Source organism: Triticum urartu, chromosome 7A (genome assembly GCF_056163025.1).
Source record: "Triticum urartu cultivar PI428250 chromosome 7A, HENAU_Tu73, whole genome shotgun sequence".
Lineage (NCBI taxonomy): Eukaryota > Viridiplantae > Streptophyta > Magnoliopsida > Poales > Poaceae > Triticum > Triticum urartu.
In genome coordinates this window covers 10,355,296-10,383,093 of record NC_141879.1, presented here as the reverse complement: position 1 = coordinate 10,383,093, position 27,798 = coordinate 10,355,296, and the positions used below count along the sequence as shown (strand labels likewise).

Here is a 27,798-nt window from a genome sequence, read left to right as displayed (position 1 = left end):
TCTGATTTCGTTAGTTCCTTCATTTTTTCTTTGTTTTATTGTTGGTTTCCTTTGTTTTTCTTATGATTTCTCTGGTTTCTTTGTTTCTTTTTCAGTTTCACGTGTTTTTCCTTTTCTTTCTAAATTTCTATGTTTTTCTTTGGGTTTATTTTTTCATTTTTATTTTCCTTTGTTACTTTTTCCGTTTTCATTGTTTCCATTCTTTTGCATTTATCTTCATTGGTTGTTTTCTGGTTTTATTTGTTTCTTCGGGTATTCGTTGGTTTTCTTCATTTTTCTTTGTTGGTTTTCATCAGTTATTTCTTTTCTTCAGCACATGTCTACTTTGTTCGGTACGCAATGTACATTTTAAGTGTACATGTGAAACATATTTGTTGACACACATTCAACATTTTTCAAATACACAATGTACATATTTTCTCAAATACAAATTTTGAACACTTTTTTAAATACATGGTTAAATTTTTTTAACTACCCACTTAACTTCTTTAATGGCAACAATGTTTTCTCAGACACAATGTATATTTTCTGTATACACCAGGAACCGTTTTTATTAACATTTTCTATATACATGATCAAAGTTCCGATATTGTTTTCTTTATATATGAGAAACATTTTTTCTATACACATTTTACATTTTTCAAATACTTGATTAATGCTTTTCAAATGGTTTACTTTAAGTGTTTTTAATAACTAGCAAGATGCCCATACGTTGCACGGAACATCAAGATGCATTTGTATGAGTAGTTTATCTTATGGGAGAAAATGATAAACGAGGGAAGGCCTTATTTGCAAATATGGAGAGGGGTGTGGGTATCTTTTTACAAAATTGTCATAGTTTCCCTCCTATCCGTCAGATATAAATCGAACGGCCTATATTGTAGGATGGCGGGCACACCATCATCACCAACTATGTTTTTATAAGAGTGGGGATATATACATTCAGAATATTTGAGGTACGTAGGATGAACAAGTCCTATTCACAGGATGTATACTTCTTATTTCTGTTTGGTCAATGGTTTCTATCTTTAATGGATTTCTTTTTTCTTCATTTCTTGTTGGTTTTCTTTATTTCTTTCTTGGTTTTCACTAGCTTTTTCTCTTTGGTTTTCTTTTCTTCTTTTTTGGTTTTCATCTGGTTTTGTTCATTTTTCTTTGTTTGTTTCTCAGTTTTCACTAGTTTTCACTGTTTTGCAGTGGTTTTCTTTGGTTTTTTCTATTTTATTTGGTTTCCTTTGTTTCTTTTTCTGATTTCGTTAGTTCCTTCATTTTTTCTTTGTTTTATTGTTGGTTTCCTTTGTTTTTCTTATGATTTCTCTGGTTTCTTTGTTTCTTTTTCAGTTTCACGTGTTTTTCCTTTTCTTTCTAAATTTCTATGTTTTTCTTTGGGTTTATTTTTTTTCATTTTTATTTTCCTTTGTTACTTTTTCCGTTTTCATTGTTTCCATTCTTTTGCATTTATCTTCATTGACTGTTTTCTAGTTTTATTTGTTTCTTCGGGTATTCGTTGGTTTTCTTCATTTTTCTTTGTTGGTTTTCATCAGTTATTTCTTTTCTTCAGCACATGTCTACTTTGTTCGGTACGCAATGTACATTTTAAGTGTACATGTGAAACATATTTGTTGACACACGTTCAACATTTTTCAAATACACAATGTACATATTTTCTCAAATACAAATTTTGAACGCTTTTTTAAATACATGGTTAAATTTTTTCAACTACCCACTTAACTTCTTTAATGGCAACAGTGTTTTCTCAGACACAATGTATATTTTCTGTATACACCAGGAACAGTTTTTATTAACATTTTCTATATACATGATCAAAGTTCCGATATTGTTTTCTTTATATATGAGAAACATTTTTTCTATACACATTTTACATTTTTCAAATACTTGATTAATGCTTTTCAAATGGTTTACGTTAAGTGTTTTTAATAACTAGCAAGATGCCCATACGTTGCACGGAACATCAAGATGCATTTGTATGAGTAGTTTATCTTGTGGGAGAAAATGATAAACGAGGGAAGGCCTTATTTGCAAATATGGAGAGGGGTGTGGGTATCTTTTTACAAAATTGTCATAGTTTCCTTCCTATCCGTCAGATATAAATCGAACGGCCTATATTGCAGGATGGCGGGCACACCATCATCACCAACTCTATTTTTATAAGAGTGGAGATATATACATTTAGAATATTTGAGGTACGTAGGATGACCAAGTCCTATTCACAGGATGTATACTTCTTGTTTCTGTTTGGTCAATGGTTTCTATCTTTAATGGATTTCATTATGGAGACAAAGAACAACTAGCAGCAGGATATGTGCACGTCAAAAAAAAAATGCAGCAGTATGTGTACCAAAGTACTCCGTTGTTGAATTTCAGCACGTTGCAATTGTATATCTTTTTCCACACATCAATTTGTAAGCAATCTTGGATTGGATAAGGTCTCCAACGCAAAATACTTACCAGGTCCACTTTACTGGTTATTAATAAACTCGCGGGAAAGCTGAGTGCCAAAGAGAAATTAAGCTGCAGCTTTCATGGCCCCCATGGCAGATGGCCGGCTTATGGGAATATTAATTTACACACCAAGCGTGGACCTTTTTCCTCCGGTTTTTGTTCTTTGGAATTACTGATCGACAGCTTAAGGAGGAGCTGAAGAAGAGTCTGGAATTATTTCTCTTGAGAGAGGAAAAATGGGTGGATTCTTCTCTGCTCAGAGAAAGGGAAGAAAGTCCGCCCTGGTTGGGGCGCCGTGGGAGCTGGTCGGAGCGGACATGACGGAGTGCGTTGACTCCGGCACGCCTTCTTCTTCACAGGTACTGAATGATTGGTTTTGTGTGTGGGCTGATAGATTTGGCTGTGGTTAATTAGTAGGAGTAGTATGGATGAGCAGAGCAAGGTGCAGCAACATGTCAAACTTTTTGCCAGCACAACTCTTCTAGTCTAGCTAGCTAGTTAATTTGCCCTTAATTTCTCTGCGAGCTGCTAATTGATCCCTTTGCAAAGGACAGTGAGTGAGCTCAGCGCTGAGTTGTATCATCTTGATGTGGCCATGGGATCAATAGATATGAAAAAGTTACGCATGTTTCATGGCGTTAACTGCTTAGTTGCCTATTTTAATTTCTTTTTACCGTTTTTTCATTGCAACTTCTCAGTCTAGGCTTCTAGCCCAGGGGCCCTTCGGTTTTTCATATACTTTGGTTTGTTCATACATATCCATTTAAGTTTTATTTATTTATTTGTGTCGTATGTAGTTCTAGTTATTCGTTCGTATTGGTGGGCAACTCATATCTGTTCAAGTAACTCGTGAATCTACCCTAGAATCGGCCGTATATTCGGCATTCTCGCAAGGCAACTATATTCTATTCAAGTTCGTGGCTCATTGTTGGGATGAGGTTAAACAAAGAAGATTGCTCTTGGAAGAATCACTTGAAGGTGTTGTCCCCGGCTCTACAATTACAACATTCGCTGCGATTCATGGTGGTGGCCCTGGAAAGTAAGTAGATACATGACTGCACATAGCTATTATATATGTTGGAGAATCATATATAGTTGGTCTATGATATATTTAAATAAGAATTCTTATAGGCCCTATCTTCAACAGGACTATATGTCCTTTTTGGACCGGATGAATGAACTGCCGTCCAAAAATGAATGGCTCGAGACAAAGGGATTAACATCTGTGTTAAGTAAGCTGGGGAGACAGACATTTCAAAAATTGTTTGAAATGGTATCCTTGTATCACACAGGGAACAAGTGTTTTGCTGGTAAATTTGATTGTAACAATATCATATACGTACCATCGACAGATACTTACATGATTGATTTTTTTTTCCGATAAAAGGGCCACATGGCCCCCATTTTCATTAAGAAAATAGAAGTCTAGATACAACCACCACACCACTTTTTTCCATCAGACCTGATGCATCACCTCATCAACTGATAAGCAACCTACATCCTAGACATATAACCATATCTATAGGATGCCAAATCACCCACTACCGGAGAGAGAACAGACTTTTAAATATCTTTTTACAGATTGCACATCAGCCAAAGCAATAGGCAAATCTAAAACCAGAACATACTACAGAACCGCCCAATTTCAGGTAGACACAAAACCCAGTCTTAGCGCAGAAGGATTCCACCCATATGTTCTTCTGTAGACTTCATTTGCTACCCGAGATAGCCTCTTGGAAACCTCCCTAAGCATTTTTTGCACACCTTTTCTCTGTAGAATCATCCATGAATCCAACAAAGAACACAGGGTAAATATTACATTGATAGGATTTGAAAGGAAAACACGTTGAAAACAGGATTTGTTCCTTGTTTTCCAAATTGTCCATATCAAAGCAGCAGCACCAATAGAAACAATAGCCCTATCTTTTCCAGAATAGGATGGTATCCAGTTTTGACAAAGATCAAAGAAAGATAAAGGTATTTTCGGGTTACCTAGTGTACCACATATCACATTCCATAAAAACCTAGCACAAGAGCACGAAAAGAATAGATGATCAATGCTCTCAGAAACGCCACAAAACTCGCAGAAATTTGGTCCTTTCCACCCTCGTCTAGATAAGTTATCCTTGGTTAGGATCCTCCCTTTGATCACTAACCATATAAACGCTTTTACTTTTAGAGGTATTCTCATCCTCCAAAGAAGTTTAAAAGGAAAAGCAACAACTCTAGCTATAAGGTAATGATAAAGCGACTTAACCGAGAAGGATCCAGATTTAGTTAAAAGCCATTTAACTCTGTCAGGCTCCTCCGACAGAGTAACCTGACTACACATATCAAGTAATTCATTCCACATTTTAAGAGTTTCTCCACAAAGACATCTCCTAAATCTAATACAATCAAAATCCTGGTTAAAGACTTTAGCAACAGTAACATGTTGACAGAAAGTTAAATTATACAAGCGGGGGAAAAGTTGACAAAGTGGCTTTCTCCCCAGCCATGTGTCCTCCCAAAATCTCGTCTTACAACCATCACCCACCACCCTTTGACAGCAAGAATAGAAGATATCCTTTATACTCAACAACCCATTCCAAAAATGGGAATTACCCCGAGATGCTTCACATTGAACCAGAGTTTTCCTACTCAAATATTTGGCTCTAATCATTTCCTGCCAATCCCCTTCCTCATTCTCTAATCTCCATAACCACTTACATAAGAGGCTGATGTTTTTAATCTCCAAATTAGTAATCCCCAGACCCCCCTGGTCTCTAGGTTGGCATACGTCCACCCACTTGACTAAGTGATACTTTCTCACTCCATCGCTTTCTTGCCAAACCATACGAGCACGAACAAAGTCCATTCTCTTGCCTACACCTTTAGGTAGTTTTAAAAAAGAAAGCAAATGGCTAGGAACATTACTCATACAAGTCTCAGCGAGTGTAATCCTATCACCCATTGAAAGCAAACCCCCTTGCCAGGTTGCTGCCTTCTTCTCAATTTTCTCTTCTGCTGGTTTCCAATGCGCATTATGCAACTTTTTAAAATATAAAGGAAGGCCTAAATAAGTAAAGGGGAAGTCCCCGACTGCACAAGTGAAAATCTGAGCATATTCTTCTTGTTTCAACAAAGCGGCACCAAAGCAATGGATTTCACTTTTTAAGAAATTGATTTTCAAACCCGTCAAGTGCTCAAACACGCATAGAATGACTTTAAGGTTTCTAGCCCCTTCTAAGTCATCTTCAAAGCAGAAAATCGTATCATCAGCGTATTGTAAGACAGTAAGACCACCCTCGTACAATCTAGGCAGAATTCCTTTAATAAATCCTTGTTCTTGCGCCCTTTGAACCAGGGTAGCAAGAACATCAGCAGCAAGGTTAAACAATAGGGGGGAGAACGGGTCCCCTTGCCTCAATCCTTTCCTAGTAACAAAATAGGGGCCAATCAAGTCATTTAAAGTAATAGCTACTTTCCCATTATGAATAACCGCTTTCGTCCAACGAATAAATTTATCAGGAAACCCCTTCATTTTCAGCGTACTAAGCATAAAGTCCCAATTAATTTTATCATAAGCTTTCTCAAAATCAACGTTAAAAATAACAGCAGCGCATTTAGACTTATGAAGTGAGTGAAGCGTCTCATGTAGAACAGCGACATTATCTAAAATATAACGTCCTTTGATAAACGCAGATTGCACCTTAGAAATCGTCTTGTGAGCAGTAGCCATAGCTCTATTGTTTAAGACTTTGGTAAAGATTTTAAACGGGACATTGAGCATGCATATAGGTCTATACATCTGAATCCTATCCGCCCCTTGACCCTTAGCTAACAATGTAACTACCCCATAGTTTAGCCTAGAAATATCAATCATATCATCATAAAAATCTTGAAAGAGACTCAGCAAATCATTGCAAATGAGGTGCCAAAAGGTTTGGAAGAATTCAATAGGCATACCATCGGGACAGGCTGCTCTATTATGCCTCATAGAAAAAACTGCTGTTTTTATCTCATCCAAAGTAAATTTACTAGCCAACTTACTTTTGTCCTCATCGGAAAGCATATCAGTTAGAGGAATGTTTAAGGAGATGGGAAGCAATTCAACAGGCCCAAAGAGCTTCTTATAAAAATCAGTCGCATATTTAAGGAGCTGCTCATCCCCTTGGATGATCCCCTCATCCTGGATGAATCTGAAAATTTTACTCCTACGCTTCCTACCGCTAGCCTTAATCATGAAGTATTTCGTATTACCATCACCCTCCTTAATATCTTTTTCTTTAGACCTCTGGTACCACTTAATCTCCTCTTCCCTAAGGATCTTATTCAAATCATTCTGCAACTTATTTCTCAAAACATAGTCAGCTTCTGAAACTCCAGAGAGCTCACTTTTCTTATCCAAAAAGTCAAGCTTATTGGCAATCTCATCTCTATCTCTCCTATATCTACCCTCTACATTAAGGTTCCACCCTTTAAGGGTTCTCCTTAATTTTCGCATGAAATCCTGCCACCAATCAAGACTACTACCTCTACGTACAGTGGAACTCCAGACTTTATTAACAATATCAGGGAGCTCTTCTCTAGACAGCCAGCATAGCTCAAATTTAAAAGGCTTGCGATTAATAGTAGACTTAATCCCTGTATGTAATAGAAGCGCTGCATGGTCGGAAACCCCTCTCACCAAGGTTCTGACAGTTACCAAAGGAAATTGCTGCTCCCAAAGAGAGCTAACTAAAATTCTATCCAACTTAGCAAAAAGCGGATCCTCCTGATTATTCGACCAAGTATAGCTCCTCCCCGACAAATCTAATTCTTTTAAGCCCCAATGCTCAATAATAGAATTAAAATAAAAAGACCATTTTGGAAGCTTTTTAATTTTGTTTCTCTCGTTAATTCTCCTAATTAAGTTAAAATCGCCCCCAAAAACACAAGGCAATTTATTGTACCCCAGAGCTTGAACTAGCTCCACCAGGAACTCCTCCTTATTCCTCACATGAGCAGCTCCATAGACATTGATCAGATTCCACTTGAATCCTGATCTTTTATCCATAATAACCATTCTGGTCATGTATGTCCCTGTAATACAGACGTCTACCTCAAATAGATCTTCCTGAACCCCCATAAGCAGCCCTCCAGAAGCACCTTTAGAGGGCTGCCATAGCCAAATATAATTAAATCTTCCACTTACTCCAGCCAACCAAGAGTCATCAAAGTCCTTCTTTTTTGTTTCTTGCACACATATAAACTCTAAACTATGCTCCGAGATAGATTCCCTCAGAAATCTTCTCTTTTCAGGCTCACCCAGCCCTCTTGCATTCCAAAATAGACCCGCCATAAAAACGATCAATTTTGTGTAACATTTGTTACATCACATCTAACCTTAGGCTTAACACTGAATCCACCAGTGCCAGTCTTTCTATTTCTTGATTTATACAACGAAGATAATAACACTAATTCATCTCTAAGCTCCTCATCCTCCTCAGCATCAGAATCTGAGTCGGATAATAAATTTCTAATATCATCTGGATCAAAACTCTCTAGTTTTGATTCTAAATCCATGTTTCTAGCATTTTCTTTTCTCTTATTAGCAAAGAACAAGTCACTTCTGCTTTTCTCTAAACTCTTGATCATAGAAATAGTACAATCTATTTCCTCAGGAGTTTTACCTAGACTAACACCAATACATCGCGTGATGTGAGAAATGAAACTAGGCATTGTATTTAAAACAGTAGGTGTATTAGTACCTGGTGCCATTTCCAGATTTTTTTTCTTTGCCATTTCGGTAGCTTTGTCCATAGTCTGCCCCTCATCTTTATTCTTATGCCTTTCACTCCTTCTCCTAGCAGCTTCATCAAGCGCCGCCTTATCTTTTGCTTTTTGAACTCTAGCTTCAGCCTCCCTCATTTTCTGCTTGTTGACTGCATCGACACCACACAGGTCTTGTAAGGGGTATTGTAAACATACGTCAACTTTGTGAGAGAAGGGAGTTTGCTTCTGATTCACTTCTCTCTCGGGAGCGGTCACGGTCTGAGTGGAGCTAATGAGAGAAGGGCTCCTATTTTCCTTATCTTGTGCTAGTAGCAGATTCTCATTTTCCTCCGCAATCATCTCCCTCTCAACATTGGCATTGATTTCTTTAACTTTTTGAGTGCTAATCCCAAGCCTCCTAGCAAAGTTATCTAGGTCTTGAGTGCAATCAAACTCTTCTTCCTTTTGGCTGTCAGGCACTTCTGTGAAATCTTCCAACATAGCAGCGCTATTAGCAAACTCAGCATTAACCTGCTCCACACCAGAGAGAACTCTTTCAGCATCCTGCTTTTTGTCAAGTAATTTTTGCCTCACCTCATTTTCAGCAACCATGTTCTTATCAAGTTCGTATTGACTCGGAATCACAACCTCTGATGAAACTGAAGTGTTTCCTTTATCCGACTTTCCAGCCCCAGTACCATGTTTGGGAGATTTGCTACATCCCACCTCCTCATTGTTACTTTGCTCTCTCGGTCTTTTCTCTGTAGCGTTATGAGATGAATCAGGACCACTAGGATAGCTAACCAAGATACCACCCTCCATAGGACCACCCTCCTCCACTATGTCTTCCAGTTCAAAGTATATGTTGAAGATAAAACCACTTTCATTCAGGGGAGCGCTAGATGGTATTTTCCTAGGATCCATAACTCCAATCTTAGCCCTGAGAACTCCACATTGCCTATAGAGCTCCATGTCCAGTTCCAGAACTGAACCAATGAGAGAGCCAGCTTCACAAAAACCTTGATAGTGCTCCAGTGTCTCGGGAACCCCTGTTATTCTAACCCAGCAAACATACAGTTTGAAAGCTGCAGTTGAAGAGTTGGTCCATCTGTCTACTTTGATATTAGCTGTTGTTCCAATCAGACCAAAGAAATTGTACGCCTTCATTTCATCGATTTTATTCACGGAAGGGAATTTGACTAAAAAGCTGTCTCTGAGGTAAGGCTTAGCCTGCCACTCCCATCCCTACTGGAACATCATGCTGAGAGAGTTAACAAGCTGTAACGCAGTCAGGCTTGCATTTTTCACAGTAATAATAGCTATGGCCTGCTTGTTTTTATCTGGCTCCGGCTTCTTTCCGGTCCTTGCTGAGAACATCTGTAAACCATCAGCAGCACTACCAACCAGACTGGCAACAGGCTTAGGTTGTGACAGGAAAGAGCACTTGCGCGAGAGGTGTGAATCCTTGGTGCAGTTGACGCAAAATAACACAGTCTGACAATCCTTAACAGCATGACCAGTATTCTCACATTTATAGCATGTCATCTGTGATCTGCTCCCAATACTTGCAGGCCCAGCGCTAGTACCAGATTGATTTGAATTGAAACCAGTATAACCATACCCCTGTCCTTGTTGATTAGGTGAGTTGCTAGTTCCAGAATACTGATAACTACCCAAAGCATCATTGCCCATCTGACCAAACTGAACTGCTCCAAACCCAACAGCAGGATGTGTCTGAAAGTTACCTGAAGGAGGAATTGGAGGTTGCATGCGCTTGCTGTGGATTTCACCCCGAGTGGATATAAGGATGACATTAAAGCTTTGGGTAAAGTACTTGAAAAAGTGTGCATGATGAAACTGGATTATTCACAAGCAAAGATAGCTTACGTTGCCCATTTGCTGAAAACTATGAGGGAAATGCCATCAGGTGCTGAGTCATCTCAAACATTCAAGGCATTCATCAGAAATCACCCTTGCATGATGTCATCCACCAGTCGACAAGGATTTATATCGGAAGTGCATAGATACATCAGTTTCAGTACGATGATTCAATGGAACCCGTTCTACAATCTCCATATACCTGGGGCTGGATCGCTGAATGCGATCGTGACTTCAATCCGGTATACTTCTATAAGTGGTGGCTATGGCCCCTGAGGGGGACTTCATATCATGAGAACGAATGGTCATGGTTTACCTTTTGCCGGAATTTCCTTTCACAACCTAATCAAAATCTGGTATGGCCACTACTTCTTTGAGGCATTTTCTTCATGTTCTTGTGTTATTATGGCATAGTGCTATCTGGAATTTAATTGTATATTTTCCACAGACCATACAAGATGCAGATATTGCCATATGGTGGTACTTTAATGAGCATTTAGGGGACTTCCTGTGCCGTCTTTCCTGCACACATGAGTTTACAGTTAACATGTATGTTTTAATCAACTATGTTTCATGCTTGTTAAATGTATATTGAAGCGGCTAAAAGAAAAATGACTTTCTTTTGCAGTTTCGATAAAGATAGTTTTTCCACGCACCCTGCAAAGTGGGAAAGGTACCAGTACATATTATATTATGAACCAATCCCAAACCTAGAGGATTCTACAGAAGAGTCGGAGTACGAGGAAGAAGAGTCGCAGTACGCTGAAGAAGTGCCAGATCTTTATGAAGAAAAGCCATCACCCGGCGAGTTTGGCGGCCTAGGCTCAAAAGAAGCATCTCCATATGATCTTAAAGGTTTATCCAGTTAAGTGTTAGTTCGGGCAAAAGCTGGTGAAATTGGTTGTTCATACAGAGCATGAGGAAGAAAGCATAATGATGGTTGGCTATTCCGCTAAGTTGACGGATATCCAAAGGAATGGCACCATTACTTGATGGTTGGTCATGCCGGCTCGTCTATGCTTGCCACCTGCTGCCATCGAGCAGCCCAAACATCTTTTCATTTCTCTTGTTTTTGTCCTTGCGGACCCAATTAATATAACGATTTAGCACACTCACATTGTAACGTTGCCAATGTTGTTTTAATCGTGATTTTTACAATGCCATTTTTTCATACTGCACACATTCATATTATGATGAGGAAATGTCATGGTTTACATTTTTTGTCGGAATTTCCTTTCACATCAAATTGGAATTAGGTATGCTTACTAATGATCATTTTGAGGCATTTTCTTGTTCCTGTGTTATCATGGCATAGTGCCACATAAAAAGTTAAATTTTGGACATACCATCCAAGATGCAAACTTTGCCATATTGTGGTACTTTAGAGATCATTTAGGAGACTTCTTGTCCTGCCTTTCCTGCACGCATGAGTTTAAAGACAACGTCCAAGTTTTAATCAACCATGTGTTCAAGGTTGTTACTTATACATTGAAGCAGCTAAAAGAAAAAGGGAAATCCCAATTCCGTAGTTTTGTTAGAGATTGCTTTTGCATAGTCTTATGTTTGGTGTCTTGTGGGCGATTTAATATCAGGATCGATTCAACACACTCACATTTTTACTCATCTGAAGCTCTGCGCATTTTTAGCTGCAAATTTAAGTTCTCCGACTATTATAGTGAGCTTCCTCCGTGATGTTGCCACGTCTCCCTGTAGCTGCACCCATGACGATTCCTATTTGCCGCGCAGGTCGCCAGCGAGAGACCTGACGCTTACCCCCCTCACGCACTGGGTATTAGTATGCCAGCCTTTTTTGGATTTCATCTCCACCGGGTTTGGGAACGTTCAAGAACCTTCCTGAACCATCTTTTTTTTCTTTTGATTTTTGAATTTTTACATATTTTCTTTATCTTTTTTCCTTTTCGTTTTTATATTTCTTTTCTGTTTTCCTTTTCCTTTGTCTTTCTTCTTCCTTTTATCATTTTCTATTTTAGTATATTTTTATTTTCCAATTTGCAAACACATTTCAAATTTGGCAACATCTTTCGAAATCATGAACATTTTTTTAATACTCAACATTTTTTGAAATCATGAACATTTTGTATACACATGTCATTTTTTAAATCGTGAATATTTTTAAAACTCTTGAACATTGTTTTCAAATTTGTAAACACTTTCAAAATAAACATTTTTGAAATTGCATACATTTTTTGAAGCACGTGAACAATTGTTTTGAACCTGGAATTTTTTAAAAAAAATTTGAGAATAATTTTTGGAACTCAGAAGATTTTTTGTGTTCTGTTGAACACTTTTTGAGTTGATGAATACCTTTTTAACCAGCGAACATTTTTCGTATTTGTGAACATTCTTCGAACCTACGGCGTCGGAATGCTGAGAATAGGCAATTCCTATTTGGCGCTGAGAATAGACAACCAATTGTACAAGCGCACACGTTCATACCCATAGTCGCACCCTGTTATTTCCACCCTGTGTAATCAGATCTGAAGGATGACGAACAGAGAGGCTCCTCCTCATGAAACAATGCTAGAAACCTCACATTCTAAAGGGATTCGATAGAAGGGCATCCACCATGACATCAACTCGAGCACCGATACCATGACATCAAGATCCACCATCTTCACTAGTAGAAAAAAATGGTCATTTGTCTCGGTTCTAGAGGGCCTTTAGTCCCGGTTCTGGAACCGGGACTAAAGGATCGGTACTAAAGGCCTCCCCTTTTAGTCCCGGTTTATACCAACCGGGACTAAAGGCCCTCCACGTGGCTGCTATATTTCTAATCACTCCTCATCACTGCTCAATTTAATTTGTAATCTCTAATCACTCCTCATCATTCCAAATCATCTAACTTCTCGGCCGGTCACCCGTCCTCTCACTACTCCAGCCTAAGCACGCTTAACTTCCGGGTTCTATTCCCCCCTCGTTTCCAAGTCTGCACTTGTTGTTTTCCTGACAATAGTAAGATATCAAATACTATTAACCCTCAGGAGTTTAGCTTGAGCATGAAGTCACACGTTTCACTGTTTGAGTTTGAAACTATTATTCTAAAAACCAGTAATTATTTAGTAACACTAATATTTCCTAAATAAGTAGTTTGACCATAGTTTGACCAGATTTGACCAAAATTCAAAAAAATGAAATAATTATTTAGTAACACTAATATTCTTGAATAATTATGTAGTAACACTAATACTTCTTGAATACGTAGTTTGGCCATAGTTTGACGAGATTTAACCAAAATTCAAAAAAAACTAAAATTTGAGCATATCTTTTTTCCTTTTAGAATTTGAGGATTCTAAAAATTTGCAAACAGGCCGTAGGCAGTCAAAATCAAATGCGGATTTTCGTGCTGAACATTTTGATATATTATACGGTTTTTTTCGACATCGTATGCAAAAGTTATAGCCGTTTTACTTTTTCATGACACTTTTTTGCAAAACATGTCTAAATTTAAGTTTTTAAATTTTCCTAACTAGTAGATGTAGTAATATAACTACATTTCGAAGGATTTTATTTTTTGAAGTTCTTATCATTTTTTTTTGTTTTTTTCAAAACTGAAATGACGATACCGGGGGGGGGGGGGGGGTAGAGTTTGAGAAATGGGCCCTTTAGTCCCGGTTTAAGACACGAACCGGGACAAAAGGGCATCGCACCCTTTAGTCCCCTTTAGTCCCGGTTCGAGATATGAACCGGGAATAAAGGGTGCGATGCCCAAGGCCCATTTGAACCGGGACTAATGCCTTTAGCCGCTCGAACCGGGACTAATGCTCACATTAGTCCCGGGACTAATGTGTATATTGCGCTGTGACCAAAGCCCTGTTTTCTACTAGTGCTTCATCATCACCCACACCATCAACTGTTAGAAATATGCCTAAAGGCAACAGTAAATGTGTTAATATGTTTCTGTGTTCATTATTAAAGTGTCTATTTCTATGCTAGAAATTCAATGGTTCGTGAATATGAGATTAAGAGGAAAACTCAGTTGCATGTGTAGAATAATGAACACCAAGCAGATCCCTAGTTTCGCCTCTAACACTAGCTCATGTATTGTTGATGATCCTATTTTCCTGATCCCATGTATTGTTAAAATAACAAGGGATGCTGGCAGTAACGAGAACACAGTGAGAGGTCTGAAGCCGGTATTGAGTCATGGGTTAGTAATAACTGAAGTGTATCATTCACTATGATTACTATCCACCGTGAGAGGTCTGAAACCGGTATTGAGTCATGGGTTAGTAATAACTGAAGTGTATCATTCACTATGATTACTATCCACCGTGAGAGGTCTGAAACCGGTACTGAGCCAGGGCGCCAAGATTTTTAGGGAGAAGGTACAACCTACAACCAATTCCTAGAATAGATGTCGAGCCATGCACGATAGGTAGGGCATCAAGGAATAAGGGTCACTTTACTTCATGTATTGGTGTTCAATTGGTTTCATTGTGTTAGATTGGCGTAGATACTAGGACATATACTTTTGGAACATGGGTCCACACACACCTTATATAAACAATAAAATTAGAAACATAGTAATACAAATTAAACAATTCTAAACTTTTGAGTAACAAACATGGTTGGATGTTCTACACATGTGTGATGTTTGGCGAAGAAATGGTATCCATTGTTTTCTCAGCAAAAAAAGACAAAATTAGTGCTATAAAAACATGTTTGAAGCAATTTGGAGGTCTGATATTGTTGTTTTCACAAAGATTACCACGAGTATCATTTATTCACAAAACTTTACGTGCGAGTAGACCAGTCAATCAGCTTTGAAACCTAAAATTGTACAACAGTCAATATATATTCTTATTGCCTTTTAAAAAAAGATTTTTTTAATAACCATTTTAAACTTTTTTGGGGGGATCTACCCCTTTTTTTTACCAAATATAAACGATGGGATTAAAATGCCAAGAGATAAACGCACATAAACCTGAGAATAGTTTTTAATCCAATCCAAATCCAGTCCAAACCGTGGATCCACGAGTTCACCGGCCAAACCAAACCAATCCAAACTATATCTGATATAATCCAAACCAAACCAATCCAAACTATATCTGATATAATCCAAACCAAACCAAACTGCTCGTGTTTTCAAGCCAAACCAATCCAGTCCATTCCACAAATACAGTTTCAGCCTACAGTTTCAAACTATGGACATGTGCATATACTCACGTGGATACCTATCGATGCATCTTCTCCCTGAATGTGCACATACCATACGCACGTGGGCAATGAAAGCTGATAGTACAACGACGAAGCTACAGCTTACGGACCTCCGGTCATCGAACTGGTACGACCTCTAGCGCCCCGTGAAAAACCGCTGGCCATGGACGCACCTTGCACACTGAGACGAGCTGTGGCAGCAGCTCCCCTAACTGCGCACTCTGGCGTACGCCCTTGCGGGCTGCAGCAATGGCAGAGGATGGTCCGCGCGCGTGTAGGGCGTGGCACTTAGAGGCGGCACGGCGCGGACTGGCGTGGGGGCACGATGGTGCTAACAGTTCACCTCAGAGCTTCGCGGCGGCCAGAGCACGAGCGGCCAGTGTGATTTCTCGTTTGCGCGATCAATCACCACGCCGAGCCTCGCCGGTGTGCCGATTAGACCAGCCTGGCCGTGGTGAACCTCACATCCCAAGGAATAGGTCGGAGACCCCTCCAATCGACGGCACGGTCGCCGTCTTTCCTCGCATAGCCAGATACGACTAGACGAGATACGACCACGCAGCATGCACGGACGACGGGGGACTCCATTGCGGTCGAGGATGGAAGCGGAGGGAGATGAAGGCGATGGCCAGAAATCCAGCCGACAGCAGCGATGGCTCAGCGACCCCTAACCCAGTTGCTCTATTTGGTCTGCGTCTATGGGTCGAAGCTGTTTGAGACTGACCGGTCTCTGTCCAGACCAGACCAAACCAGTCCAATAATGGGTAAAGCCCAGACCGAACCAAATTAGTTTAGGAGCTTAGCCCGTTTCGTCCATCCAAAGGCAGACCATATGAAAACTGAACTGAAACTTGAGTTTCAGTCCAAACTATTGTCAGGTTTGACTCCACAACTAGCTTCAACCAGATCGTGGGCCACGTAACCATGCACGTCCCACATACCCATATGCGACCATGATCTCCAGAGCCACATCCGAGAGCTTCAGCGACACGTAACAGGTCTGCTCGACTCCAGCCCTCGCGGGACATGAGCAAAGACGTGCACGACCTGCCTCATCTACACCGAGCCGCCGACCTGCACCCGCACTGAGGACGATCCACTCTTTCATTGATCGAGCTGAGCTACATCATCTTCTCCTTGGCTGCATCGACCGCCGTCGCCGATCTGTACTGCACGGCTACACTGATGCCTTTGCGTCGAGCCGAACGACATCAACCTGTACGACTACGCCAGGCTACGAGCCAACATACTTCTTTGCATTGTTTTAAATAGCCCGCTATAGCGTTTACAAAAAGTCTTGCGCTAAGAGACTTTGATCCAAACAAATGAACAAACATTTTAAATAGCACGCTATAGCATTTGGAAAAGGTCCGCCGCTAAGATGCTTAGCGCGCTATTTAAAACTATGCTTCTTTGACACGGCAGGACATTGACACTTCGTCGCCATGGAGGGACGCCTTCAAACGACGCATCATCATCGACACATCGCTGCAACGTCATCGCCAAGGTCTTCATCAACGTGGTCTTCACCAACATTTTCGTCAAAACACCACCGCCGCCTCGTCCTCAAGATGGACACCTAGCGTTCTCTGACAGACTTTTCTGCAAGACGCGACCTCGACGACGGCATCGACCGTGTCATCCACGACGGCATGACTGCATCGACACGGCATCACTACACTGACGACCCTACACAGCCACACGGTTCTGGCAAAACCGATGTGTGCTCGATGGACTTCCCCCGGTCTTGGCAAAACCGGCGGACTCATCGCCGACAACACCCTCTGACATCCGCAAGGTGTATCGTCCACGTCTGCAGCTCCGTCATAGCGCTTTTTTTTGCGCCTTCGGCTTTGTGCGGCTTTATCATCCACGACGACTACATCATCGACCACGACTACCTCGACCACGGCTACAACACCATGATCGGCTACCTCGACATCAACATTAATGGCTTGGTCTACAACAACATATCGGCAACAACTCCAGTAAACAGCGTCCGCGTCGTCACCAGCGTTCACGCCACTCCCGCTGTGACTGCGGGAGGGAAGAGAGAAGAGACAAGGAAGGCATCAGAAGGGGACGCAGTCACCGCCCTAGGTGCCGACCCATCAAAGACGCAGTAGATGATGGTGTAGCGGAGAAGACGATCGAAGCGCAAGACTTCAAATTCAGTCGCAATCGTCCACTTCACTCCCGTTACGACTGAGGGGAATGTTAGAAATATAATTGTGTAGAGATAATCACAACTAGACATAAGATTGGTTTAAATAATATCTTGCATTGTACTCCAAGTCTCTGTCCCTATTGTACTTCTATATATACCCTTACGAGAGTCAGATCAATATACAACAACACAATATTCAACCATCCTATACTTTCCACAAGATGAAACGGATTTTCCCATTCTGAAAGTCGTGCCTGATCAGAATGGTGCTAGCCATAGCCTCGCCTATTTTGGTTGTTCCCATTACAGCCATGTTTGCTGGCTAGGGAATTTACTGGAGTTAGCTGTGGTTGTCAGGTGATGAGTATTTACTGATGTGCGCCAGTGCACTTCTACAGTAATTCGAAAGTTGTTACGCTGTACAAAATCTCTTCCTTTTTGCTACGTAATATATGAATGCAATTGAAGGAAATCTGTTACTGATTTGCAATTCTATTTTGTGATGATTTCCCTGCAGGTTGAACATCAATGGGGTCGTATTTTATTCTTGGACATAGTTTTCAGGTTTGCAAGGATGATTCATGGAAAGTATGGGAGTCAGCAATGGTGATGAGAGAGAGAAAAAAGATTTTGACAAGCTAGCACCATGCCCACCAGACCACCACCATGATGATAGTTCTCCACTCCTGCACGCATGGTAAGGAGAGGAACGACATTCTAACTCGTGATGCTTCAGGGGTTACAAACTGGTCGTTTTATTTGCGCAGTCCTCTAGAGTTATGTGATATCTTAAAATGTGAAAAGATGCATCTAGCAGCCTACTTTATGTTCTTTAATTATCGATCAGTGAGCTGTCTCCACATTGGTTACTAGTTGGTTTATTAGCAACTGCAGTCAGCTGAACATAAAAAAGGGCAAGTAGCTAGATCAGATGTACTATTGCCTCGTTGACCAGCTGGCGTCTTTCCCAAGTGATATTCCCTCCGTCACAAAATAAGCGTCTCAACTTTGCACTAACTTAGTACAAAGGTGTACTAAGCTTGATACACTCATTTTGGGATGAAGGGAGTAGATAATAACCACTTCCCACCCACCTTGTCCTTGCCCCAGTGGGTTTATTCGTTCTTGCCTGCATTAATTAGTAGATCTGTTGATGTTCTCCCGTGCATGAATTGCGTAGCCGGGATTCCTGAAAACGTACACTGTCCCTGCTTAGTTTATACCACCAATTAATGGTATGCAAATTTGCTTTCTGGCATATTATATTATCGCTGTAAAGGAATTTTTGATATCTGGATTATATATGGTGGCTTGACTTACAGAGGCATGGTTTCCTGTTCACTGCTTCTAGGTGTGCTGGATAGCCAGTAATTCAGTGTGTAAAGCAAGGAATGATAGGAATGTACTATTGTCCACATTTTTCAGAGTTGAGATCGATACACTAGATGCAGACCAAACGCACCAAACCAAACCAAAGGAATTCACAAAATGGATACCAAACCAAAGGAATGCTGGACAGGTAAGCACTAGGAGAAGAAGAAAATGAGAAGCACACACGCTAGTTCATCAGGTTCTTATTGTAGTCACCAAGGGTGGACTGTCTGGCTACATTGGAGACCACGGAACAGCAGTAAGAGATTTGATAAGGTGTAGAAACGGGAGACGTTTCTTGGTGTCATGCAGATAACTCAACTGATATATCAGTGATGAGTACTATATATTTTATGATATACAGCTAGAAATTTGCTACATTTTTTTGGAAGAAGTAGAGGCAAGCACTCTGTCAAATCCTGCATGTACACTTCTATAGTAATTCAAAAGTAATTAGGCTGTACAAAAGTAATTAGGCCATCTACACGCCGTTCTCATATGCGCCGCCAATCTACGATGGTGGTGGTGGTCGGGATGCAGTCCTCGCCGGCGCTCATGTTGGGTGGCCTCCGCCGGCCGCGGCTGGTCGTAGAGGCCGCCACGGCGGGCCACCATTTGAGCCTGTGCGAGCCTGAGCCACCGCGTGAGCCGAGCTGTTCCACACAGCGAACAAGGTGCACTTTTTTTTTCCTTGCACATCTCCTCTCCTTCAGTGTAGATCTTAGGCAGCAAAATTACTGGACCTCAGTCCACAATAGCTTCAGTTTCTCTGCGATTCTCTAAAACCGGCGAAGCTCAGTCCGCCATAGGACTAATTTATAGTTCTGAATCTGAGTTGCCTGCTGATCATCATTCATTTAGTTTCCTTCTCTGCTTTCCTTGTTCGTTCCATGTATGCTCAGTGTTGTTGTTACTAGAGCTCGGTCCAATTAATTACTGGACCTCGCCACCGAATCTGCGAAATCCACTATGTATACCAATACGTGAATTTCAGGCATCGACAGTCGCAAATGTTTTTTTTACTAAAAACTTATGCAGTGGAGATATCCAAAGGTGAACCATACTGCATCCGAGCTAGGGCGTGTGAGCATAAGGCATAACAGAGAAGGCAAACACTTTTATTTGACCATCAGTGACAGCCATCAACTGTGTTTCCTGAAAATTCAGATAGTGGAGGAGTTACGACGGATATGATATGCATGCTGAGGAGGCACAGAATCTCAAGGGGCTACAGATTTTCAACAGGTCCAGGAAGATCTGGATGTCGGATGAACGAGTCTCCTACTCTCCTTGTCATTCTTGGACCAGCCTGCGCCAAAGCAATTTGTAATTTCGGTTCTGCTCAACTAGATCGGCCTTGGTATGCAGATTGAGTTAGAGGCATTAGTTTGTTAACAATGTCAGGTGAAAGGGATTTTGTCATTCTGAAAGTCGTGCCTGATCAGAATGGTGCTAGCCATAGCCTTGCCCATTTTGCTGGTTCCGTTTACAGCGGTCTAAAAAAAGCTTGCCCAATCAACCTGCCGCTGCAGGATTTTATATGAATTTTCAACTTGGACTGTGTGCCTACATTGGAAACCATGGAAGAGCGCTAACAAGTTTGGAAAGGCAGCCAAGACTATCTGCCATATGAATCAAGAGATGTGTGCTGGCTGAAAGGTATGCACATTCTTTTCAAAGATGGTTGTTATATCAATGATGAGTATTTAGTGATATACACCAGTTCAAGACCTACAAGAATGCACTCCGTCAGATTCTGCACATACATTTCTACAGTAATTCAAAAGTAATTAGGCTGTACGAATGCAATTGAAGGAAATATGTTAATTCTTTGCAATTCTATTTTGTGATGATTTTTCCCTGCAGGTTGGACACCAATGGGGTCATATTTTATTCTTGGACACAGCTTTCAGATCTGTGTGGGTGGTTCATGGAAACCACGAGGGCCAGCAATGGTGATGGAAAGAAAAAATGATTTTGATGGGCAAGCACCATGTCCACCAGACCACCACCATGAGAATAGTTCTCCACTTCCGCACACATGCATGCTAAGGAGAAGAACGCGATTCTAACTCGTGATGCTTCAGGGGTTACAAACTGGCCATTTGTATTTAGTCACACAGCGGCGTAGGTGCTGTATTTGCGGAGTCCTCTACTAGTGTTCTGATTGCATAGATTTATGTGTCCACTGCTGAAGCTTTTCATACAGAATACTCTACTTTGTGATGTCTCAAAATGTGAAAAGATGCGTCTAGCCTACTTCATGTACTTTAATTATCGTTTAGTGAGCTGTCTCCACTTTGGTTAGTTTATTAGCAAGTCCAGATCAGCTGAACCTTTTAAAAGGGCAAGTAGCTGGATCAGATCTATTATTCCTGCCTCGTTGGGCATATATCTCCCATGTGATAGACAAGATCTACTTCTCACCCGCCTTGTCCTTGCCCCAGTGGGTTTATTCGTTCTCGCCTGCGTTAATTAGCAGATCTATTCACGTTATCGATGGATTCCCGCAAACAGACGCTGTCCCTGCTTAGCTTATACCACCAATTAGTGATACCCGAATTTGCTTCTGGCATATCATATTCTCGCTGTAAAGAAATTTCTGATATATTGGTTATATTATGGTGTATTTGACTTAAAGAGGCATGGTTTCCTGTTTTCTGCTTCTCGGTGTGCAGTGCAGGACAGGCAGTAATTTGGTGGGCAAAGCAGGGAAGGACAGGAAAGTGTTATTGTCCACAATTGTCAGACATGAGATCGATACAATAGCTGCTTGTCGATGGCAAGAAAAAAATGCTAGTCCAGGAAGTACTAGGAGGAGAACAAAATGAGAAGCACACACCGGTTCGCCAACTATGGACTGTTACACGATGGAGTTGTATGTGCAGAGCCCTCTACTACTGATCTGAAGCTTTTGATGCAGAATATTCTATTGCATGATATCTTATAATGCCTAGCTTACTTTATGTACTTAAATTATCGATCAGTGAGCTATGTCCACATTGGTTACTGGTTAATTTATTAGCAAGTCCAGTCACCTAAGCTTTAAAAATGGGCAGGTAGCTGGATCTGACCTACTATTGCCTCGCTGAGCTGCTTGGTGGGAATTTCAGCATCCTCTCAAGTAGCTGGATCACACCTACTATCTGCCTCTCGCTGAACCTTGACTCATCGCTCCTACAAAGCTGTCCCTCATTCCTTGAACTGTGTAAGCTCACCACTATGCTCCTCTGTTTTCCTCATCAAATCTGGATGTAGGGTTCTGTTTATTTTCTCTGTTGCTGCAACCGGCTAATTTAGTCCGTGATTTTCTACTCCAACAGGTTTTCTATCCACTGTTATATTCACTGGTTGTTTCTACTACCTCCAATCTAGAAGCACTTTCATTGCTCGTCTATCATTTATTCAGGTAATTTCCCATGCTAAAAGTAGTATTCTTAGTTTGTTCCATTGTCTACGAATCTGCCAGTAGGTTTCCCTATCTCCATTGCAGTCGACTAATTTATCTCCTCATTTTGCACTCCAACATGTTTTTCATCAATCACGTCCAACAATTCCAGTGCTCGTCTTTAGATTTATTCAAGCCATTCCACAGTCCACACCAAGAAAAAACAAGGAGAAGAGGGGAAATTTTTCTTTATAGCTTTCGCTCCTATTTTCCCATTTTACTTGGTCATCTCCATACTAGGTGTTTCATCATTATGTATCTTTATGGATAGAATTTGTTCTCTTACTGTCCTCTATAAACAACCTCTTAAACTCTCTTTCAGAATAGTGCCCTCGGCAGAAGAGGAACAGTCCTACAATTACAATCCGATGGCGGAAGTGGCCTTAGCTATAGCTGGCTTAAGATTGGCTGCATTGCCGGTCTTGAAGAAGCTCCATGCTAATGCTTCAACATATCTTGGAGTGGACATGGCGCGTGAGCTCCATGAACTGGAGACCACAGTCTTGCCGCAGTTCGAGCTATTGATTGAAGCAGCAGATAAGGGAAACCACAGGCCCAAGTTGGACAAGCATTCTATCTGGCCGAAGACTTGCTGAACGAGCATGAGTACAACCTCCTTAAGCTCCAAGCAAAGGGGAAATATTCCTTGTCAGCCAATGCTTCCATCAAAAGCACTTTTATGAAGCCTCTGCATGCTGCATCAAGCAGGTTGTCCAATCTGAGCTCTGAGAACAGAAAGCTGATTCAACAGCTGAATGAACTGAAGGCTACCCTGGCGAAAGCCAAGGACTTCCGTGAACTGCTCTGCTTACCATCTGGTTATAATGCAGAGAGACCCATCATATCATCAGCTGCTGTTCCTGAGACCACATCACTACCGCCTTTGAAAGTGATTGGTCGTGACAAGGATCGGGATCATATAATAGATCTTCTTACCAAGACAACTGCCACTACCGATCATATAATAGATCGGGATCATATACTATGTACTCAGGTTTGGCCATTGTTGGAGCTGGAGGCATGGGAAAGTCTACATTAGCACAACTTGTTTACAATGACAAGAGGGTAAAAGAATATTTTGATGTGACAATGTGGGTAAGCATCTCACTCAAACTTGATGTCCGCCGTCATACACGAGAGATCATCGAGGCTGCCTCTCAGGGGGAATGCCCACGCATTGATAACCTTGATACTCTGCAGCGCAAGTTGATAGACATACTGCAAGAATCAAAGAAATTCCTGCTTGTGTTGGATGATATTTGGTTTGAAGCTAGCAGTGAGAGAGAATGGGATCAACTGTTAGCTCCTCTAGTTTCCCAACAGACAGGAAGCAAAGTTTTGGTAACTTCTTGACGGGATACATTTCCAGCCACTCTCTGTTGTGAAGTTTGTCCTCTGGAAAACATGGAGGATGCTCACTTCTTGGCACTCTTCAAACACCATGCATTCTCTGGACCACAAATCAGAAATCCACTACCGTGTGAAAGGCTCGAAGATTTTGCAGAGAAGATTGCAAAGAGGCTTGGACAATCTCCTTTGGCGGCAAAAGTTGTGGGTTCCCAGTTGAAAGGAAAAACAGACATCACTGTATGGAAGCATGCTTTAACTATAAACATTGAAAAGTTAAGTGAGCCCATGAGAGCTCTATTGTGGAGTTATGAGAACTTAGATCCACGTCTGCAGAGGTGCTTCCTCTATTGCAGCTTGTTTCCAAAAGGCCATATATATGACACTGAGGAGTTGGTTTATCTTTGGATGGCAGAGGGCCTTGTTGATTCATGCAACCGAAACAAGAGTGTGGAAGATATTGGAAAGGATTGCTTCAAGGAGATGATCTCTGTATCATTCTTTCAACCCGATTACAATGAATTCCCTGATATCTTTCCCACGTACTATGTTATGCATGATCTCCTTCATGATCTGGCAGAATCACTCTCTAAAAATGACTACTTCAGATTGGAAGATGATAAGGTGACAGAAATACCATCTACTGTTCGACACATATCTTTTTGTGTTGAAAGTATGAAGCAACACAAGCAAAGTATCTGCAAGCTACATCATTTACGCACTGTTATCTGCATATACCCCCTGATGGATGATGTCAGTGATCTTTTTAATCAGATACTACGGAATTTAAAGAAGTTGCGTGTACTATGTTTGAAATCTTACAACAGTAATAAGTTGCCAGAATCTGTTGGTGAGTTGAAGCACCTTCGGTATTTGAACATCATAAGTACACTGATTTCTGAATTGCCAAAATCACTGTGTACTCTTTACCACTTGCAGTTACTGCTGTTTAGTGCCAAAGTCGAGAGTTTCCCCAAGAAACTCTGCAATTTAAGGAAGTTAACGCATCTTAAACGGGTTGGTGAAAGAATAGGCGGCTTGAACAGTGCGAGACTGCCTCAAATTCCTAACATTGGCAAGCTAACTTTGCTTCAACAATTTGAGGAATTTTCTGTGCAAAAGAAAAAGGGATATGAGTTGCAACAGCTGATGGACATGAATGAGATTCGTGACAGTTTACATGTCACCAATCTTGAGAATGTCACTGGGAAGGATGAAGCCTTAGAATCAAAGCTGCATCAGAAAAGGCATCTTCGCATCTTGCGACTTGCCTGGAGTTGCAAGAATAAAACAAATGGAGAAGATAGTTCACATTTGGAGATTCTAGAAGGTTTGATGCCACCACCTCAACTTGGAGATCTTAAAATTGAAGGTTACAAATCTTCAAAATATCCAGGCTGGTTACTTGATAATTCATATTTTGAGAACTTGGAATCTTTAAGCTTCGAGCATTGCAGTGCATTACAAAGTCTACCATCTAATATTGAGATGTTTGGGAATTGCACTTCACTTGTCCTCGGCGATGTGCCAAACCTGAAGACATTACCTTGTCTTCCACCAGGTCTTCAAATGTTACGAGTAGACAAATGCCCACTGCTTGTATTTATTTCCAATGATGAGATGGAACAGGATGATCTGAGAGAGAATTTCATGAAGATGGACCACTTGGCATCACAACTTTGTTTAATCTGGGCGGTTGATTCAGGATCAGATATTAGGAGAGTAATCTCATGGGAGCATTCATTTCTGGAGCAGCAGATGACATTGATGCATGCTGATGTGTCACAAGTTCAAAACCTTGGATCTGCTCTAAAAAGGGAGAAATATAAAGTATTGGTAAAAGAGGATATAATCAAGGCATGGATATGCTGTCACCAGCAAAGGATGAGACTCATCTATGGAAGGAGAAGTGGGATGCCGTTGGTTCCACCATCAGGACTTTGTCAACTTATTCTTTCCTCATGCAGTGTTACAGATGGAGCTTTAGCTGCTTGCCTTGATGGCTTGGTTTCACTGACAATGTTGGACTTAAAAGATCTTATGACTTTAACTACACTTCCTTCCGAAGAGGTGCTCCAACATTTGACAGAACTTAAGGAGTTATCCATCAGATATTGCTGGTGTCTCAGGTCATTAGGGGGCTTACAAGCTGCTACCTCTCTTTCAATTGTTACATTGATTTCCTGCCCTTCTTTAGAGTTGGCATGTGGAGCAGAATGCTTGCCATTATCCCTTGAGAGGCTCTGTATATACGGTTGTGTGCTTACAGCTGACTTCCTCGGTACTGACTGGCCACACATGTATGATTTTGACATAAGCTGTTGCAGAAGCACTGCATGCTTGTCTGTTGATAGTCTCACCTCTGTTAAATCATTCTCATTGCAGAAATTGCCAGATTTATGTACGGTCGAAGGATTGTCTTGTCTGCAACTTCGCAACGTATATTTGATTGATGTTCCGAAACTCACCCCTGAGTGTATCTTACAGCTTCGAATCCAAGGATTCCTCACTGTTAGCAGTCCTGTAATAATGAACAATATGCTCTCGGCTGAAGATTTCACAGTTCCAGAATCTCTCACTCTTCTAGGATGCAAAGAGCCATTCGTCTCACTCAAAGAATCCACAAATTTCACATCTGTCAAGGTCCTGGAATTCTCTGGCTGTCAAATGATTTCCTTGCCAACAAATTTGAAGTGCTTCTCCAGTCTGAAGAATCTCTACATATGTGAATGCCCCAACATATCATCTTTACCAGATCTGCCATCCTCCCTCCAGAAGATACACATGGAGGGTTGTTCGGAACTCTTGAAAGAGAGCTGCCGAGCACCTGATGGAGAAAACTGGGCAAAGATCGCTCATATCCGCTGGAAGTACATAAATTAAAGTGTGATTTAGAATTCCGCCTACAAATAAACAGAAAGGTAAATTAGCCCCCGTTGGCCATCTTTCATTGATGTTTTTTAAGTTTCAAGTACTCTATTAAATTCAAAGTTTCGTTCATGTGTTTACCACAAATTAACAGCAGGCCCAAGATGTGTGCCTCCAGCAACCTGTTATGAGGTGTAGAGCCTGATGCTGGCTCACCTTACAGTGCGACACTGTCTCCTAATTCACATGATAATGTCAGTTGAGGAAGATGATGATGTGCTTTGGTCTCCGCTGGTCTTTCTAGTTGCTTAATTATTCCTATGCCCTTAATTTGTCGATGTTATTGTGAAAGTGGCTGGCTGGCCAGTTGGAATATAAAAATGACCATTCCCTGCTCTGTTTATTTATCTCATGTATTATGAATGAGCACTTTAATTGTGTGTGTGTGTGTGTGTGTGTGTGTGTACAATTTGATGTTGCATTTAATACAGATGGCACCTTTTATGCGTGCACTCTAGCAGATAACTGTTATCTCGCTGGTTTCCCTTTTTAAGAAATGTCTATGAATAATTCTGAACATTTTTGTGTGAGAAAGTGATGGATGACTGCATCTGGGAACCTGCAAGACTCACCTCTCACCTCTGACTACTTTGTTGGACAGCTCCTGAAAATCTTTTGGCGCTTCTTCAGCTTGTGCCTTTTGCTCCTGGAAATTCAAGGGTAACACATGCATGTATGTCACTAGAAACACCTGATTCAGTTACACCGTGTCCTGTGTTTGATCTCTTTCCATGGCAGCAATGGCACGACACGACCCCCTTCATCACCTTCATCCTGGGAGGAATCCTGACACACGGTAGGGTGCTGCCACCATTAGTTGGACACAATCACTATTTAGACAGATCATCTCGTGACAGAATACATTTGACTCTACTCAACCTGATCATTCGATCTGCAGCGGTATGGAAGTTGGTGCTGCAGCACGCGTCGATCGTGTGCATACGTGTGTGGCGAAGCCGGTACCATGGTGCGCAACGCAGGGCGTCAAGTTCCAACCTCGCAGACCCGCTGTACCGTGCTACGCCATTATAATGCAGTCCGCTCTGCCACCCGCCATGAATATCGGGGCTATGGGGCAGCCGTTGTACTTAAGTTCCTCGGTGCTTCCTGTGGACGTACCTCGTTGCCGCGGCCGCCGGCATCTCCTAACTCCGATCAGTTCCTCAAGGGTTCTCTGCGAATGAAACACAGTTGAATTTGTAAACATACTCTGTTTGCCGCAAGTTCGTACTGTAATAAGCAGAGCATAGTGTGAGTATAGGACTAAAGTTTCAGAGAATAC

General features: G+C 41.2%; 1 protein-coding gene and 2 pseudogenes across 3 annotated transcripts; 2 read left to right on the top strand and 1 right to left on the bottom strand.

The window, feature by feature from the left end:
- Positions 1–2,540: 2,540 nt before the first annotated feature.
- LOC125518086 (uncharacterized) lies at positions 2,541–11,268 on the top strand (annotated as a pseudogene). Its single transcript, XR_015609664.1, has 7 exons — positions 2,541–2,822; positions 3,261–3,502; positions 3,611–3,844; positions 9,266–9,417; positions 9,951–10,433; positions 10,526–10,626; positions 10,706–11,268. The product of XR_015609664.1 is annotated as an uncharacterized LOC125518086 (transcript).
- On the bottom strand, positions 3,867–9,426 carry LOC125525077 (uncharacterized). The gene is made up of 2 exons (XM_087535019.1): positions 8,196–9,426; positions 3,867–4,234 (listed from the first exon to the last, which is right to left on the bottom strand). The coding sequence occupies exons 1-2, from the start codon at positions 9,364–9,366 to the stop codon at positions 4,209–4,211; spliced, it is 1,197 nt and encodes a 398-aa protein (XP_087391145.1). The 5' UTR covers positions 9,367–9,426; the 3' UTR covers positions 3,867–4,208.
- Positions 11,269–21,772: 10,504 nt separating the features above from the next.
- On the top strand, positions 21,773–26,483 carry LOC125524905 (putative disease resistance protein RGA4; annotated as a pseudogene). The gene is made up of 3 exons (XR_015610244.1): positions 21,773–22,001; positions 22,117–22,202; positions 22,564–26,483. The product of XR_015610244.1 is annotated as a putative disease resistance protein RGA4 (transcript).
- The last annotated feature ends 1,315 nt before the right edge of the window (positions 26,484–27,798 follow it).

Bases quoted from the DNA above. Each gene is read 5' to 3' on its own strand.
- LOC125525077 (XM_087535019.1), bottom strand. From the start codon at position 9,366: ATGAAGGCGTACAATTTCTTTGGTCTGATTGGAACAACAGCTAATATC. The intron at 4,235-8,195 runs GTACTAATACAC...ATGATTCTACAG, and splicing joins AAATCTGGAAATGGCACCAG to AGAAAAGGTGTGCAAAAAAT.